At 37.2% G+C, this 15,944-nt stretch overlaps 1 protein-coding gene across 1 annotated transcript in view; it reads left to right on the top strand.

Moving 5' to 3' along the window:
* Window positions 1-15,944, top strand: part of DTWD2 (DTW domain containing 2) — a 95,952-nt gene that overhangs the window by 73,411 nt on the left and 6,597 nt on the right. Inside the window, exon 5 of the mRNA XM_001378375.4 lies at window positions 7,174-7,302. Coding sequence (XP_001378412.1) covers window positions 7,174-7,302 — 129 coding nt within the window. The remainder of the gene's footprint in view (window positions 1-7,173; window positions 7,303-15,944) is intronic.

The following is a 15,944-nucleotide window of genomic DNA, read 5'->3' as shown; positions in this document are numbered from 1 at the left end:
TTTAGCAGATTTAATATTTCTAATCAAGTCTTCGTTTTTGTGATTTGTGTTGAACCATATGGCTAATTTTTGTGAAAGTGTCAAGCCAGTCTATAAAATATGTGCATATATGTGTATTCATAGAAATATATGAGAAATTAATAGAAAAAATATCTTTATATACATATATATTCCTTTTAATTACAAAATTCTCTTCAAGTTTTATCTACTTTCTCATACATTTTAAAAATTATATTTGTTCAGATTGAAAGAAGGCCCATTGAAGTATCTAGCTATTATAGTTTGGCTTTCTGTTTCTCCCTAAAATTAGATCAAGCTTTCCTTTCCTCCCCTCTTTTTTCTTTATCAATTACATGTAATAACATATTTCCACATAAGTTTGCCTAAGGTATATGATCAAACTTATCTCCCTTCCTCCCTTTCCTCCCCACTCCCAGTGCGGGTAGGTTAAATTTTTAATCAAGTATTTAAATGTTATTCTATTCAGTGCATATAAGTAATAAGTAGCATTTATAAATGCTGGGGGCTTGGATCAACTGAGCTTGTGGCTCCAGGGGTCCTTGGTAGGTGGAATGGCTAGGTGTAAATGAGTGATGGAAGATAGCTGTGTGTGTGTGTATCGGCTTGGGGCCAGGCTCTGCATGGAATGGCTGCTTCGCCATGCCCAGGTTTAGCTTTTATTTTTATACACATTTTCTTGGCACACAGCTACATTATTCAAATAGAGATAATTGGATAAATGATACATTAACTTTTAACAAATATTTTATTACCATTCTGAAATCATTCTATACAATTGTATTGTTACTATTGATTCTGACAGGATGCACAAAGGTTCTACAAAAGATAAGTGATTTCATCAGAGGTGACTAATTTTCTCATTAACCTGTGAGGTGCTTGAGCTTGCAGACAATCAAAGAAAATCATGTTACTTTTAATAAAAATAGATAATCAGAAGTTCTAGAGACAATCAAGAACACAGTGGCCAAGTTAAGGGATCAAAGGGATAATAGAGGCATACCTAGTATTAGTATTAAACCGATCATTTTTCAGAGTATCATTGGGGAGTTTTGGTTGGTAAATCAAATCACTGAGGCATGATGTACTAAGGCATATTGTGCCAGCCTTTCTCTATGGTGATTGATGTGCTGTCTTTAGGAGAATTTGTTCTGAGCCTGTGAGTGGGTAATTTCCAAGCACAGCTTTGTTGGGAAGTTACAGAAGTTAACCCATGATAGTCTTTTGGGTTTGTTCTTTTAGTGGTAATCTGGGGGAATAATGTGCAAGCATTTTGCTCTTAAGTTATTCCTTCTGAGACTAGGGGGAGAACAATAATCATATCAATTCCATTAGTAACAGGTATTGATGAGAGAAGTCACATAGAGGGGGATGAGTGGGTGATTCCATACTGCCAAGGAGCCACCTTGTGACCTCCTGGCTTCCACAAGTGATCCGTGTCAAGACTTCGTGGCCTGATGGCTTCCAGCATATAAAGTGCTGATACTGTGTCATTATTGATAGTGCTTTTAGTATACTGTACTTTCCCTGATTATGTCTTTGAACTATGCCTGTCTACTATCACCTTGTCTGAAATCACAATTTCTGTGTTTGCATTTTGCTTTTTAAAATATATTTGTTTTACTTTTTCAAAAATTCACTTTAATTTAAAAACATATATTAAAACAACTCTTTAGTCAAAATCTCCTAATTTATTATTATAATTAGAAAAGGTTCTTGCTTTAATCATTTCTTAACAGATATTCACTCTAATTCATTAATATGGGGGGAAACATTTTGTAGCCCATAAAATTTATTACAGTTTCAAAATATTTTTTGTTGTTATCCCAAGATCCTTATGGTCTAGTAAATGCTCACTTTTATCCACTTAAAATTGAATTGATATATTTTGTTTTTCCCTCATCTTTTTTTTTCTTTCTGAATACATTCATCCTTTGTTCCTGGCATAGGGAGCCGTCCTTTAACACAAACAATATTTAAAAAGATTCAATGGGGCAGCTAGGTAGTTCAGTGTATTAACACAATAACATCACAAAACTGTAGTCAACATTGAATACTGACAGCAACACAGGTGTGTGGAAGACTGAAGGTATTGCTTTGCTTGTAGATGACAAATGGACTTGTGTAACAGAGAGGTTTATATAAAGAAGAATTTGGTAAGTGTTCAGCATTGGAAACTTAAAATGATTAGTAACATATACAACTCACTTATAATTTTCAATACTACATAACTCAGTAATTAAATTTCATGGTAATTAACTAAATAGGGGTTAATCAACTTATAATAGAAGTATTGCAAGAGGTATGAAGATTATAGGGTAAAATTTTCTCTCAAAAGAACATTTCTTTTATTCCTATGAGGTAACAGCAAAGGGAGTCTATATAGTCTATATATATTAAAGGAAACCTTCAAGGTTTCTATACCCACTTCAAGGGGGATTTTATATAGGCGATTTAAAAGGGATTTGTACATAGCATGTAAATAGCATGTAGATTTGTACATATGTATAATAGGTTTCTTACAAGAGTTTTAGGTTTCTGTTTTTGTTTTTTAGCATTGAAGGTTAATTTTGAATTTTACCTGTAGATAGTTCTTGTTTTCCTGTTTTAGCATCGTGTATAGCATAGTTAAAATGTTTGGTTTGAATTTTTTTCCATAGTAGTGGATTGTTCAATAAAGAGTTTGCAACTTTCCTAAAGTATACTTAAGTATGGGTGGAGTAGAGTTCTCACATTCCTGATCAAGTACCTTCATTGTTTAAAATGGGGAATGGTCTTAACCAAATCTTCTGAAGTCGGGTCTGAGAATTTTTAAGATTCACAAGATGCAGTTTGAATTATTTTACATAGGGTTTTGTATTAGATAAGACTTTTGCTTTCTGTAGTAGCATAGGCTACAGTTTGTTATTATGTTACTGCAAATGTTTGCATTTTTGAATTTCTGTAATTGTAATGTTTGCACTTACAAGTTTGCAAGTATTTTCCTTGATTTCTTTTATCTGTTTCTTGAAATTCTCTTTAGCATAGTTTAGTTTAGAATAGGCCTAGAATAGAGACCTGGGGTCAGGAGGACTTGAGTTCAAATTTAGTCTCAGACCAAATCTTTAATCAGGAAAGAGACAGGTCCCGAATACTTGGCCACCACAGAGCCAAAACTCCGGGGCTGTGGGGACAGTGTCTCTGAGAGAATCGTCAGTGCCAAATGATTCTCTAAAGAACAATAGAACGTGGACACTTAAACACCTTTTGAGGAATTCAGTATAGCAAACATGCAGTGAAAGTTTACAAGCAGGCTTGGGAAAGAGGCTATAGCTAGAAGCCGAGGTATTGGGAGGGACCTAATTTACAAGGGTTACCAAAGGGATGGTTCCCGCACTGGTGTGGGTCTTCTTTGGAATGGATCTCTGATACAGTGGTGGAAACTTCTAAGACAAAAGGGGTGATTGACAATTTGAGAATTTCTATTACTCCTATTCAGAACACTCAGTGGACAAAGTCAATTTGGGACTTCCCTTAAAGGCAAGTTCCCAAGAGAAATGGGCAAACTTGGGACATCCAGAATTCACTTTGACAGGAACTTTATTTTTATTTTTTTAAAACCTTACCTTTCATCTTGGAGTCAATACTGTGTATTGGCTCCAAGGCAGAAGAGTGGTAAAGGCTAGGCAATGGGGGTCAAGTGACTTGCCCAGGGTCACACAGCTGGGAAGTGTCTGAGGTCAGATTTGAACCCAGGACCTCCCATCTCTAGGTCTGGCTCTCAATCCACTGTGCTACCCAGCTGCCCCCAGTAACTAGCTTTCTTTGTTGTTTAATTCATCCAATTTTTATCTCATTAGGTTTCTTGATGTTTTAGGCTGGTGCCAGTTAAATTTGTTTTATTTCTAGTATGAAATTTCTATTTTGGAGAGTTTTGAGATGTAAGGATCAGAGAAAGTGTCTAGTTCTCCATTTTGTTGGTCACATTGTTATGGGCATCGATGTATACCCCTGGGGTTTCCCTCTTTCTTCTGGGCGCCAAAATGTTATGGGCGGAAAGGATACCTTTGGGGTTCAGGAAGGAGCCCTCTTGCAAGAATGCAAGACTCCAAAACTTGGCTTTAAAACAAAAAGAGAAATTTATTAATTTAGAAAGTAATGTTGAGAATGGCCAGGAGGATAGCAAGGTGGGACAGCAAGATGGGGAGCAGTTCCTGGGAGGACAGCATGAATGGAAAGGCTGTCCCCCAGATGACATCCATTCCGGGGTTTATATACTCTTTAGATGCTATGTCCTGGTGTGGATGTGGCCCAGAGTATTATTAGTCCCTCAGGCATTTGGTGGGGTGAGGTGGTCATCTGACTGGGGTCTGCCTGGAGGCATAAAGATTCATCTCTTTGTCCATCTTAAATCTAGAGGACAACCAAGGAGGATAAACATCTCAGGACCCTGGGGGGTGAGGTGGGGGGGGTCATTGGGGGTTTCTAGGTTAAGAGTCACAAGGATGCAAAGGCAAGGGAGTTTCCCTGATAATAGTTTGCCTGGGTTTCTGGGGGCACAGTGCCAACATGACATAAATTATTTTATAATTGTATCCCTATCTTTTGTCTGTCCCTGCTCCGAGCTGTTAACATCTGTAGCGGTCATCTTATTTTGCAGTTCTTGTCACACCATTGCTCTGCTCAAAAACCTTCTTTGGTTTTCATCTATCCATTTAGCCAGCTATGTGCAAGGTAATACTATGCTATAGACTGGGGGCCTAAAAGTGTAGCACTACAGTTAATAATAATATATGAAATTTGCTGCATTGAAGTTTAGAAAGTCCTTTATGTACATTAAGTTATTTGGCTTTCAAATGAACCTATGAAGTAGCTACTACAAGTACTTTTATCCCTATTTTGCCAAAGAGGAAATTAAGGCTTAGATTAAATGAATTGCCCCTGGCATTTCTATTAAGTGCCAGAAATGGGATTTAAACCTGTCTCTTTTCATATGTAAAATATAGATTTTTCTTTCAAGGAATTTATAATCTAGTATGAAAAAACCAAACATGCACACTAGGAAGTATGGCTTAAGAGACAAATACTGAGATGGTTACAAAGGAAAAGTCTAGAACTATGACATCTTTGGAAAGAAATCACTCTCATTTGTCAAAGCAGACTTGATTCTGCATCCCTCTGGACAACTTAATTAGTGTCTCACTGTATGCTGTCTCGAATGGTGATCTAGCATAAACTCAAATCTGTCTAGTAGGCCTTAGATCAACCCACTGAGGGAGGCCGGAAAATGGCCAAACTTGAGAAAACAGGAAGGCCTAACAAGCTGACCTGCCAGAACCGTAAATATGCCAAATCCTAGCAGGAAGGCCTAATGAGCTGGTCAGCCTTGAGAAACTTGTCAGAACCATAAATATGCCAAACCGCCAGCTGCAGTAGGTACCAGATAAAGGCCAGGAGGACCCCAATAAATATGTCAAACAACAGGCCAGGAAGACCCCAACAATATAGAATTGTCAAAGCTCCAAGAATAGGAGGAAGCCGATAAGAGCCATACATGCAGGCAAAATTCCAAGGATGGTGCCTACAGAAAAGTATAAAAAGCCCAGCCTGTCAGAAGCAACTCGGAACTCTGATGATAGAGGTTCCCACTGATGCGCGGATCAGTTCAAGAAATGGCCTTTCTCTGCCTGCTTGCATTGTTCGTGGACTTCCATGGTGGTGGGTGAAATCCCGGACCTTAACACCACCAGGCCGTGCTTCATATCCCAGTTAGTTTTCAACCCTAGTACCTCACTCTCCACTCTGCTATGGCCCTTCTTCTCTCAAGGCAAGATATCATCTCTAGAGTGACCAGAAATAAGTACCGCTGGTCCTTGGAAGGGTTATTAATACTTTTGGCTAAAGGAACTCCTGAAAGAGTGAATGAGTGAGCATGAATCCACTAGCCATCCTGCCGACTTCTCTGTGGCCCTCTGCGTACTCTCCCATACTGCCTCATTCTGGATTCAGTGATGGAACTGGGACTGGTTCCTGGAAAGGCTGTGGCAGGGGACTGAAAGGATTTGCCATCCCGCAGATTCTGTCTTCTCTGGCTACCGTTCTCTGTGAAGATGTTGCTTTTTCATTTAGAATCTAAGCTCCTTGAGGGCAGGCCCTATCATTTGTGTGCTTTTAGGCCCTTCAGCGAACACAGCGCCTCACTTGGTAAGAACTTAATAATTGCTCCTTCCTTCCTTCTTTCTATCCTTGGTCCAACAAATAAAAACCATTATCCTTGAGCTTAAGGCATTCTCCAATCTACTTCAGCTTCCCCTTTTCAGTCTTATCTCCTAAAACTTTGGGTCATAATTCCTTTGTTTCTGCCAAATAAGCTAGTTGCTATAATACCTCCAACATCTCCAGAATTTTGTCTGCCTTTTAAAACCCAAGACTGGTGCTGCTCTCTCCTAACTTTTGTGACTCCTTTCTAGCCCCCCCCCCCCCCCATTGGGGGAACTTTGTCTCATGACACCCATCCAAACTTTGTACATTGTAATTTGTATTAAAGTTATGTGCATCCTGATCTTGCTTCTTCCAAACACGTTGACTTTGAGGTCAAAGACAATGGCTTATCTGTCTTTCGGTCCCCAGTGTTCAATACAATGTCTTGTCTAAGAAATCTTTATAGGGAGCAGGTAGGTGGCTTGGATGGGCTTAGATCCAGGCCTAGCTGCAGGAGTTCTAGGGTTCGAACTGGAGAAGTCTCCAAATTCTTGTTGCCTATCCCTTATCGTTCTGCCTTAGTTCTAGGCAGAAGGTCAGGGTTTAAAAAGAAAAAAAAAGAAATCATTATAGCCTTAATAATTAGTTATTGAATTAAAACAAAATCTTGATGGATCTCTATATTTGAGATAGATGGCTGAAATTGAATACAGAGGTGAATGATACACATTTCATAACAGTATTTCAATTACGTGTATTTAGAAGCATTCAACGTCATCCGTGTATTGGAAATATACTAAATGAACACAAAGTATTTTTGATATTATCATATAACTAAAGTTGTGAAAATTCTCATGTTATATGAATGACTGGGCCGCCAGGACAAACCTATCTTAGTGGAATGGTGAATAACACACCAAAATGGCTATTTTAAAAGTATGTGATTTTAAACTTCCTTTGTTTTTTTGCTTGCAGGTACAATTAAAAACCAGTGTTTCTAGTCAATATGTGATTCGGACACAACCAACCAATAGGTGCCTCTCTACACTAGAATGCGCAGCTGTTGCACTTGCCATCTTGGAGAAAAATGATCACATTCAAGAGGTAACTTTGAAGAAAATTATTCTTTGATTAAAGAACGCACATTTGAGTAGGAAAATAATTTTTTTTGGTGAAAATGTAGAAATAACACCCATCACACTTATGAGTAATAGATGAGATAATAACATATTTTTATTGTTCTCTGTATCTCATAAAACCATTCACTCTTAACAACTTGTGAGATAGAAATATAAATAGGATTATTTCATTTAAATTGAGTCTCTAAGAGGTTACTTGCCTAGTCTCATAGCTAATAAGCGGCAATGCTTAGGACTGGAATGCTTATCTTTGGACTCAGAGTCTAGGCCTCTTTCTACTGCATGCTTTTTGATATAGAGTAGAAATATAGATATCCCTATCTTCTGTAAACTTTCCTTGATTTTGTAATTACTTTATACTAAGCTATTCAAACAGTTCTTACAGCACACTAAAATATCTCAAATAGCAAAATGCTATGAGCCTTTTGTGAAGTTTTTGCTTGTGCGTGTTGGCATTTTTCAAGTTTGCTCAAGTCTATTTTCTGTCAGTCTCTTTTAAGAATTATGACATCTTCCAATAAAAGTATATTTCATTTTTATTTTTTATTTGAGTATTTTATAGGTAAGAGTATAGAAAAGAAAGACTGATAAGGCTTTAGAGTTAGTGGTAACCTAGAGAAATGCTTTGAAAATGCCAAGATTAAAACATGTAATCATCCTTTAATTTTCATACATCCAGAAATTTTGATGACCATCTAGATAGTATTTATCAGCACTGAATGATGTTCCACTAAGTTTATTGAGATCTAAATATAATGCATACTTTTTATTTTTTTATTTTCAAATTTAATTTTTAAAAAGCTATTTTATGTTAGCACAATATTTTTTGATTCCTGAAAATTATTGTAAACATATTTCAAGAAGATAAAGGAAGTGTAAGCATACTTAAAAGGTATAAAAGAGAGAAAATGGAATCTTTAAAAGTCTATTATGAAATATGGCTATTTTTCTTTACTGCTACACTGAATAAAGATTTTAATACATCATTTTTACTATATTTTTTACAATTAGATGCATCTTGTTTTAACTTGTATTTTAATGGATCATATTAGCTGTGTACATTATACTATTTGAGGAATATGTGTCTGATAATATAATAAGAATTTTAACATCATTTGTCAAATATAGGGGGCAGCTGGGTGACTCAGTGGATGGAGAGCCAGGCCTAGATACAGGAGGTCCTGGGTTCAAATCTGGCCTCAGACACTTCCCAGCTGTGTGACCCTGGGCAAGTCACTTAATCCCCATTGCCTAGCCCTGACCACTCTTCTGCCTTGGAGCCAATACACAGTATTGAATCCAAGATGGAAGGTAAGGGTTTAAAAAAAATTATCAAGTATAAATTGAGAAGGAATTCATTCAAAACACATTCTACAATTATGAATTCAGATTACCTTTATTTCGTTTCTGAGTTTTGTCAGTACATTTTCATTTTTGTTCTCTCTTTGGGACTCATCAATACTGTGCTGCTGGAAATAATTACTTGATTTTTAAAAACTATCATTGAATTTTGCTCACTTTCCAATACTCAGAGATCCCCTGATTAAAAAAAAAAGGAGACAATCAAAATATTCACTTTGAAAAGACTATCAGGCTTGGTTCTGTCATCTGTACAATATGAGATGACAGAAGCTGAGGGACTTAGCCATACAAATTGCCAGTGAAGAAGGTAAATCGTATCGGCTGACATCGTCAGGAGCTGAATTCAGTTGTTATGCCAATTGCAGTGGCTCTTCATGACCTTGCCGATGTAGTGGATGAAGGGCAACACGGTGGCACAGGGGATAGAGTGCCAGACCTGGCCTCAATGACCTGAATTCATATCCAGCTTCAGATACTTACGGCTGTGACTCTACTGAAGTCACTTCACCTCTGTCTGCCTCATTTTCTTTAACTGTAAAATGGGTATAATAATAGCATCCACCTCACAGGGTTGTTTTGGGGATCAAAAGAAGTAATATCTGTAAAAATGTTTAGCAGAGTACCTAGGACGTACTAGGTGCTTATTAACCCTTCTCCTCAAGGATTGTGTATTCTGATTAAAGTCTCTTTCTGTTTTTCACACCCAAGACACCTGGCCATTTGGCAGCAAGGCACAACGCACAAGACTTCCCATGGGAATATTGATTACCAATTAAAGAGATCACAAATGCTGAAACAGACCTGAACTTCCTCAATAGCAGTTTCCTGTAGCTCTACTGCAGAAAGGCCCTACCTCTTGAGCACTCCCTAGCTCTTTCCCTTTCTCCCTTTTTCCTTCGCCTTTATGTTTCCTCTCCTGTCACGCAGGGGGGCAAACTTAACACTACTGGTCTGATTGAGCATTCTCCAACAGCAACAGAGAAGCCCTGCTCCCTCAGTTTGAAGTGAGGGCTGCAAGCAGAGCTAGTTTGAGTGTGATGCTGCTCTCACTTTCAGCCCAAATACGCTGCCTGCCTTTGAGAAAAACCAAAACCAAAACAGAACAAAAACAATCATCACAAAACAGCCAAAACACAGACAGCTTCATATAACATCAGTTTTATGTTTCTAGTTTATGTTTCTTGGATTATCATATCTGTAGAAGTAGAATATTGAAACCCTTTTGTGCAGACATTTAAATATTTTCCCAACTTTGAAGAATCTGATGAGTGACATGTAGTATCACCACAATCTACTCTGAATGAGCAGAGTGACAGTTTCTAGTTGAGGTTTTCCACATCTATATGAATCACTCTTGTCATTCTTCAAAGTAATCTTGTTTTGCTCTTTCAGAAATAATTATAACTTTAAGTGCATCCTAAATGAATATCTCAGAAAATGTTTTTCAATTTGTATAGTCTGTTTAGATGGAGGTTGTTGTTTTTTTTGATATCTGAAAAGTTCCAAATTCATTGTTGATGGCACATTAAGTAAAATTGGAGATATTATGCACTCCTGTCTTCCAAAAAGTTGCTAAAAAGCATGACTGTATACATACTTTAAAATTTTTAATGCATATTTCTGGATAATCCAACTTGCAAAGTGGCTGCCAAATCAGCTGACAATTTTACTTTTTTTTTCAGATTTATTGGAACTTTTCTTAAATTTGCTCTTTTTCCTATATCTCATTAAAATTTTCAGTTTTCTGGTTTTAGATTAGTGATTTATCATTTATAAAGCTCTGCTTAAGTAGAAATAATCTTTTAATGAAATATGACATATTCTAATAGCCATATAGAATTTCCTATTTAGAATGGCCAGTTTTGCTGTATAAATGGGAGTAATTTTTTATCTAATTTAATTGACTCATACCTATTCTACAAATTTGCATTATTAAAAATTTTATTGATTATATTGTTTAAATTGTTAAAATGTCCTTTGGAAGGAAGGAAAGAAGAAAGGAGGCATTTATTAAGCTCTTACTATGCACCAGGCACTGTGCTAAATCTTTTTTTTTTTTAATTTTATTTTTTGGTTACAATACTCACTTTATTTCCCTCCCTCCCCTCCACCTACCCTTCCCACAGCCAACACACAATTTCATTGGGTATCACTTGTGTCCTTGATCAGAACCTATTTCCATGTTGTTGATGTTTGCACTAGGATGTTCATTTACAGTCTTACATCCCCAATCATATCCTCTTGACCCATGTAATCAAGCAGTTGTTTTTCTTCTGTGTTTCTACTCCCACAGTTTTTCCTCTGAATGTGGATATTATTTTTTCTCATTGATCCCTCCAAGTTGTTCAGGATCACTGCATTGCCACTAATGGAGAAGTTCATTATATTCAATTGTACCACAGTGTATCAGTCTCTGTGTACAATGTTCTCCTGGTTCTGCTCCTCTCGCTCTGCATCACTTCCTGGAAGTTGTTCCTGTCTCCATGGAATTCCTCCACTTTATTAGTCCTTTGAGCACAATAGTATTCCATCACCAACATATACCACAATTTGTTCAGCCATTCCCCAACTGAAGGGCATCCCCTCATTTTCCAATCTTTTGCCACCACAAAGAGCGCAGCTATGAATATTCTTGTACAAGTCTTTTTCTTTATTTTCTCTTTGGGGTACAAACCCAGCAGTGCTATGACTGGTTCAAGGGCAGACAGTCTTTTTACCACCCTTTGGGAGTAGTTCCAAATTGCCCTCCAGAATGGTTGGATCAATTCACAATTCCACCAGCAATGCATTAATGTCCTGACTTTGCCACATCCCTTCCAGCATTCATTACTTTCCTTTGCTATCATGTTAGCCAACCTGCTAGGTGTGAGGTTGTTTTGATGTGCATTTCTCTGATTATAAGAGATTTAGAGCACTTTTTCATGTGCTTATTAATAGTTTTGATTTAACTGAAATTTGCCTATTCATGTCCCTTACCCATTTATCAATTGGAGAATGGCTTGATTTTTTGTACAATTGGTTTAGGTCTTTATAAATTTGAGTAATTAGACCTTTGTCAGAGGTTTTTGTAATGAAGATTGTTTCCCAGTTTGTTGCTTCCCTTCTAATTTTGGGTGCATTAGTTTTATTTGTACAAAAACTTTTTAATTTGATGTAATCAAAATTATTGATTTTACATTTTGTGATTTTTTTTCTAGATCTTGCTTGGTTTTAAAGTCTTTCCTTTCCCAAAGATCTGACAAGTATACTATTCTGTGTTTGCCTAATTTTCTTATAGTTTTCTTCTTTATATTCAGGTCATTCACCCATTTGGAGTTTATCTTGGTGTAGGGTGTGAGATGTTGATCCAAACCTAATCTCTCCCATACAGTCTTCCAATTTTCCCAGCAGTTTTTATCAAATAGTGGGTGTGGGTCCCAAAACTGGGATCTTTGGGCTTATCATAGACTGTCTTGCTGAGGTCACTTACCCCAAGTCTATTTCACTGATCCTCCTTTCTGTCTCTTAGCCAGTATGAAATTGTTTCAATGACCACTGCTTTATAGTATAGTTTGAGATCTGGGACTACAAGTCCTCCTTCCTTTGCATTTTTTTTCCCATGATTTCCCTGGATATCCTTGATCTTTTGGTCCTCCAAATGAACTTTGTTATGGTTTTTTTCTAAATCAGTAAAAAAGTTTTTTGGTAGTTCAATGGGTATTGTAAAAGTTAATATAATTTCTAGTAAAAAAAGAGTTATATTTTATGAGGTTTATTAACGATTATTAGAAATCAAGGATACAAAATAATAAGCCACGTGCCTAGGGCACAATTAGCCAATTCACAGCCTACTTACAACATGTGGCAGTCTCCGAGTAGAGGACGAGAGCTCTTGAGAGGCAGAGAGCCCTTTAAATAATAAATTGTGATCTCGTCCAGGGGGAGACTCAGGTGAGATTATAGGGAATTCTGGGAAGTACCAAGGACTTCTGGGGATTGAAGTCTGAGGTTCAAATCTCCATTTTTACCGTATGGCACTAAATAAGTAAGTTAATTTGGGCAGGATTGTCATTTTTATTATGTTAGCTTGTCCTACCCATGAGCAATCAATATTTTTCCAATTGTTTAGATCTAGTTTTAATTGTGTGGAGAGTGTTTTGTTGTTGTATACATATAGTTCCTGTGTTTGTCTCGGCAGATAGATTCCTAAATATTTTATATTGTATAGGATGATTTTAAATGAAATTTCTCTTTCTAATTCTTGCTGCTGAAATGTGTTGGAGATATATAGAAATGCTGATGACTTATATGGGTTTATTTTGTATCCTGTGACTTTGCTAAAGTTGTTGATTATTTCTACTAGCTTTTTGGTTGATTCCCTGGGGTTCTTTAAGTAGACCATCATATCATCTGCAAACAGTGATAGCTTGGTCTCTTCATTGCCAATTTTAATACCTTAAATTTCTTTTTCTTCTCTAATTGCTACAGCTAGTATTTCTAGTACAATGTTAAATTATAGAGGTGATAATGGGCATCCTTGTTTCACTCCTCATCTTATTGGGGAGGCTTCTAGTTTATCCCCATTGCAGATGATGTTTGCTGATGGTTTTAGATATATATACTGTTCATTATTTTTAGGAAAGGCCCTTCTATTCCTATACTTTCAAGTGTTTTCAATAGGAATGGGTGTTGTATTTTGTCAAAGGCTTTTTCTGCATGTATTGAGATAATCATGTGATTTTTGTTGGTTTGCTTGTTGATGTGGTCAAATATGTGGATGGTTTTCCTAATATTGAACCAGCCCTGCATCCCTGGTATAAATCCTACCTGGTCATAGTGAATCACTTGCTTGTGATCACTTGCTGGAGTCTTTTCGCTAGTATCCTATTTAAGATTTTTGCATCTATGAATATTAATGAATATTAGGGCGATTGGTCTATAGTTTTCTTTCTCTGTTTTTGACCTGCCTGGTTTTGGGATCAGTACCATATTTGTGTTGTAAAATGAATTTGGTAGAACTCCTTTTTTACTTATTCTGTCAAATAGTTTGTATAATATTGGGATTAGTTGTTCTTTGAATATTTGATAGAATTCATTTGTGAATCCATCTGGACTTGGGGATTTTTTCTTAGGGAGTTCTTTGATGGTTTGTTCAATTTCTTTTTTTGTTATGGGGTTGTTTAGGTTATCTATTTCTTCCTCTGTTAGTCTAGGCAATTTATATTTTTGTAAGTATTCATCCATTTCACCTAGATTGCCAAATTTGTTGTCATATAATTGGGCATAATAATTTTTAATGATTGCCTTAATTTCCTCTTCATTAGAGATGAGGTCTCCTTTTTCATTTTGGATACTGTCAATTTGGTTTTCTTCTTTCCTTTTTTAAATTAGATTGACCAGTACTTTGTCTATTTTATTTGTTTTTTTCAAAGTACCAGCTTCTGGTCTTATTTATTAAATCAATAGTTCTTTGACTTTCAATTTTATTCACTGTGCTAAATATTGAGAATACAAGCACAAGCAAAAAAGAAAGAAGCTGCCTTTGAGGAGCTACATGCTGAAAAGCAGAGGGAATTGGTTTGAGGTGGGGATTGGAATGAAAGTATATGGTTTTGACATCTGAAAAGTCAGGAACAAAGCCTGGAGAATAATAAAGGCCAGCGTCTTTACACAAAATGGAGGCTTCAAGAGGAATTCTCCATTTGGAGACAGGGACCAGCCTGATGTAGAGGTATTCCTGTGTGAGAAGACCACAGGGATAGTTGTATATTTCTGGAAGAGGAGAACCCAGAAACTGAGGGAAATTCTAGAATGAGACAGCAACAGGGGCTTAGTTCTGAAGTCCAGAAAATCAGAAGAAGAGTTTGGAAGGTTCAGACAGGAGTGATTATTGTGAAATCCTTAACTGAAAAACAAAGAAGGCAAACTCTTTACCAAAACTATATGATAAATATTTCAAAATTGATTCAGTAAAAGATTAAATGGATCTAAAGAAACATCATTTTGATTTTTAAAAATCTTATTTAGCTTATTGTTATCATTAGCTCTTGGAAGTATAGATCATAATGTGTTTTCTGCCAGGCTGTGGTGGAGAGAAATGCCTGGTTTAGCCAAAATTACATGCAGATGCAGCTAGAAAATGGACCAACCTGAGGCAGCTAGGTAGCTCAGTGGATGGAGAGCCAGGCCTAGAGATGGGAGGTCCTGGGTTCAAATCTGACCTCAGACACTTCCCAGCTATGTGACCCTGGGCAAGTCACTTGACCCCCATGGCCTAGCCCTTACCACTCTTCTGCCTTGGAGCCAATATACAGTATTGACTCCAAGACGGAAGGTGAGGGTTTAAAAAAAAAAAAAGAAAAATGCACCAACCTAAAGCTACACTATGCTGCAGACTGCGTATGTTTACAGCAAAATAGTTTCCAGTCGTTGCACTTACAACAAGATTTTGTATGAAAAGTCCTTCTAATGGGCATGTAAAATGGACACATATGCCCCAGAGACCCTTGGCTAAGTAAATTTAGGGATTTCTTCCTTACCCCAAACTTAGCCATTTCACCTTTTTAGTTTTGTGAAAGGCATTTCCTCCTCCATAATTCATTATCTATTCAATATCTAGTGTGAGGCACCGTGCTAGGCCCTAGTGAGATGAGTATAAAAACAGAACAGTTTCTGCCTTCTCCGAAGGGCCAGGAGGGCATGTTATGTGTGTCTTTCATGCCTACCTACATGCATATAAATAAAAGAGGTATATATAACACAAGTCATTTCAAGAGGGAGAGAGAGAACAAACCTGGCGGCTTGAGCGGTACTTAAGTTGTGCTTTGTGAAACCGAGAGATTCCAGCTGAGGTGAGGAGAGAGTGCAAAGACATGGGAGTAGCGCATTGAATATTGTCAATAGGGACTCTCTAGCTGGCTGGTATGACAGAACGAATGGGGTAACAGGAAGTCATAGCCAGATGTTGGAGGGTTCACGTATCCGAGGGAGGACTCTGTGATTGATCCCAGTGGAAGGCAGTGATGACTGTGGGGTGCATAGTCAGTTGGGTGTTTCTGGAGTACCGATTTGACTACTGTGTGGGAAACAGATTGGAAAGACAGGCAGATCAGTTAGATGGCTATGACAAAGGTAATAGGGAGCGTTTGTTGATGACAATGCTTGATACACACCAGGGACTTCATAAATGGTGCTGATTCAAGGATAGACATGGTGTAAGTAGAAAGAAGGGTGCAGGGGAAAACGTTAGGGTAACAGAATAGACGA

The sequence above is a fragment of the Monodelphis domestica genome, chromosome 7, assembly GCF_027887165.1.
Source record: "Monodelphis domestica isolate mMonDom1 chromosome 7, mMonDom1.pri, whole genome shotgun sequence".
In the NCBI taxonomy this organism is placed as follows: Eukaryota; Metazoa; Chordata; class Mammalia; order Didelphimorphia; family Didelphidae; genus Monodelphis; species Monodelphis domestica.
Note: the sequence above shows the minus strand (reverse complement) of the source record. Positions and strands in the feature narration are given on the sequence as shown.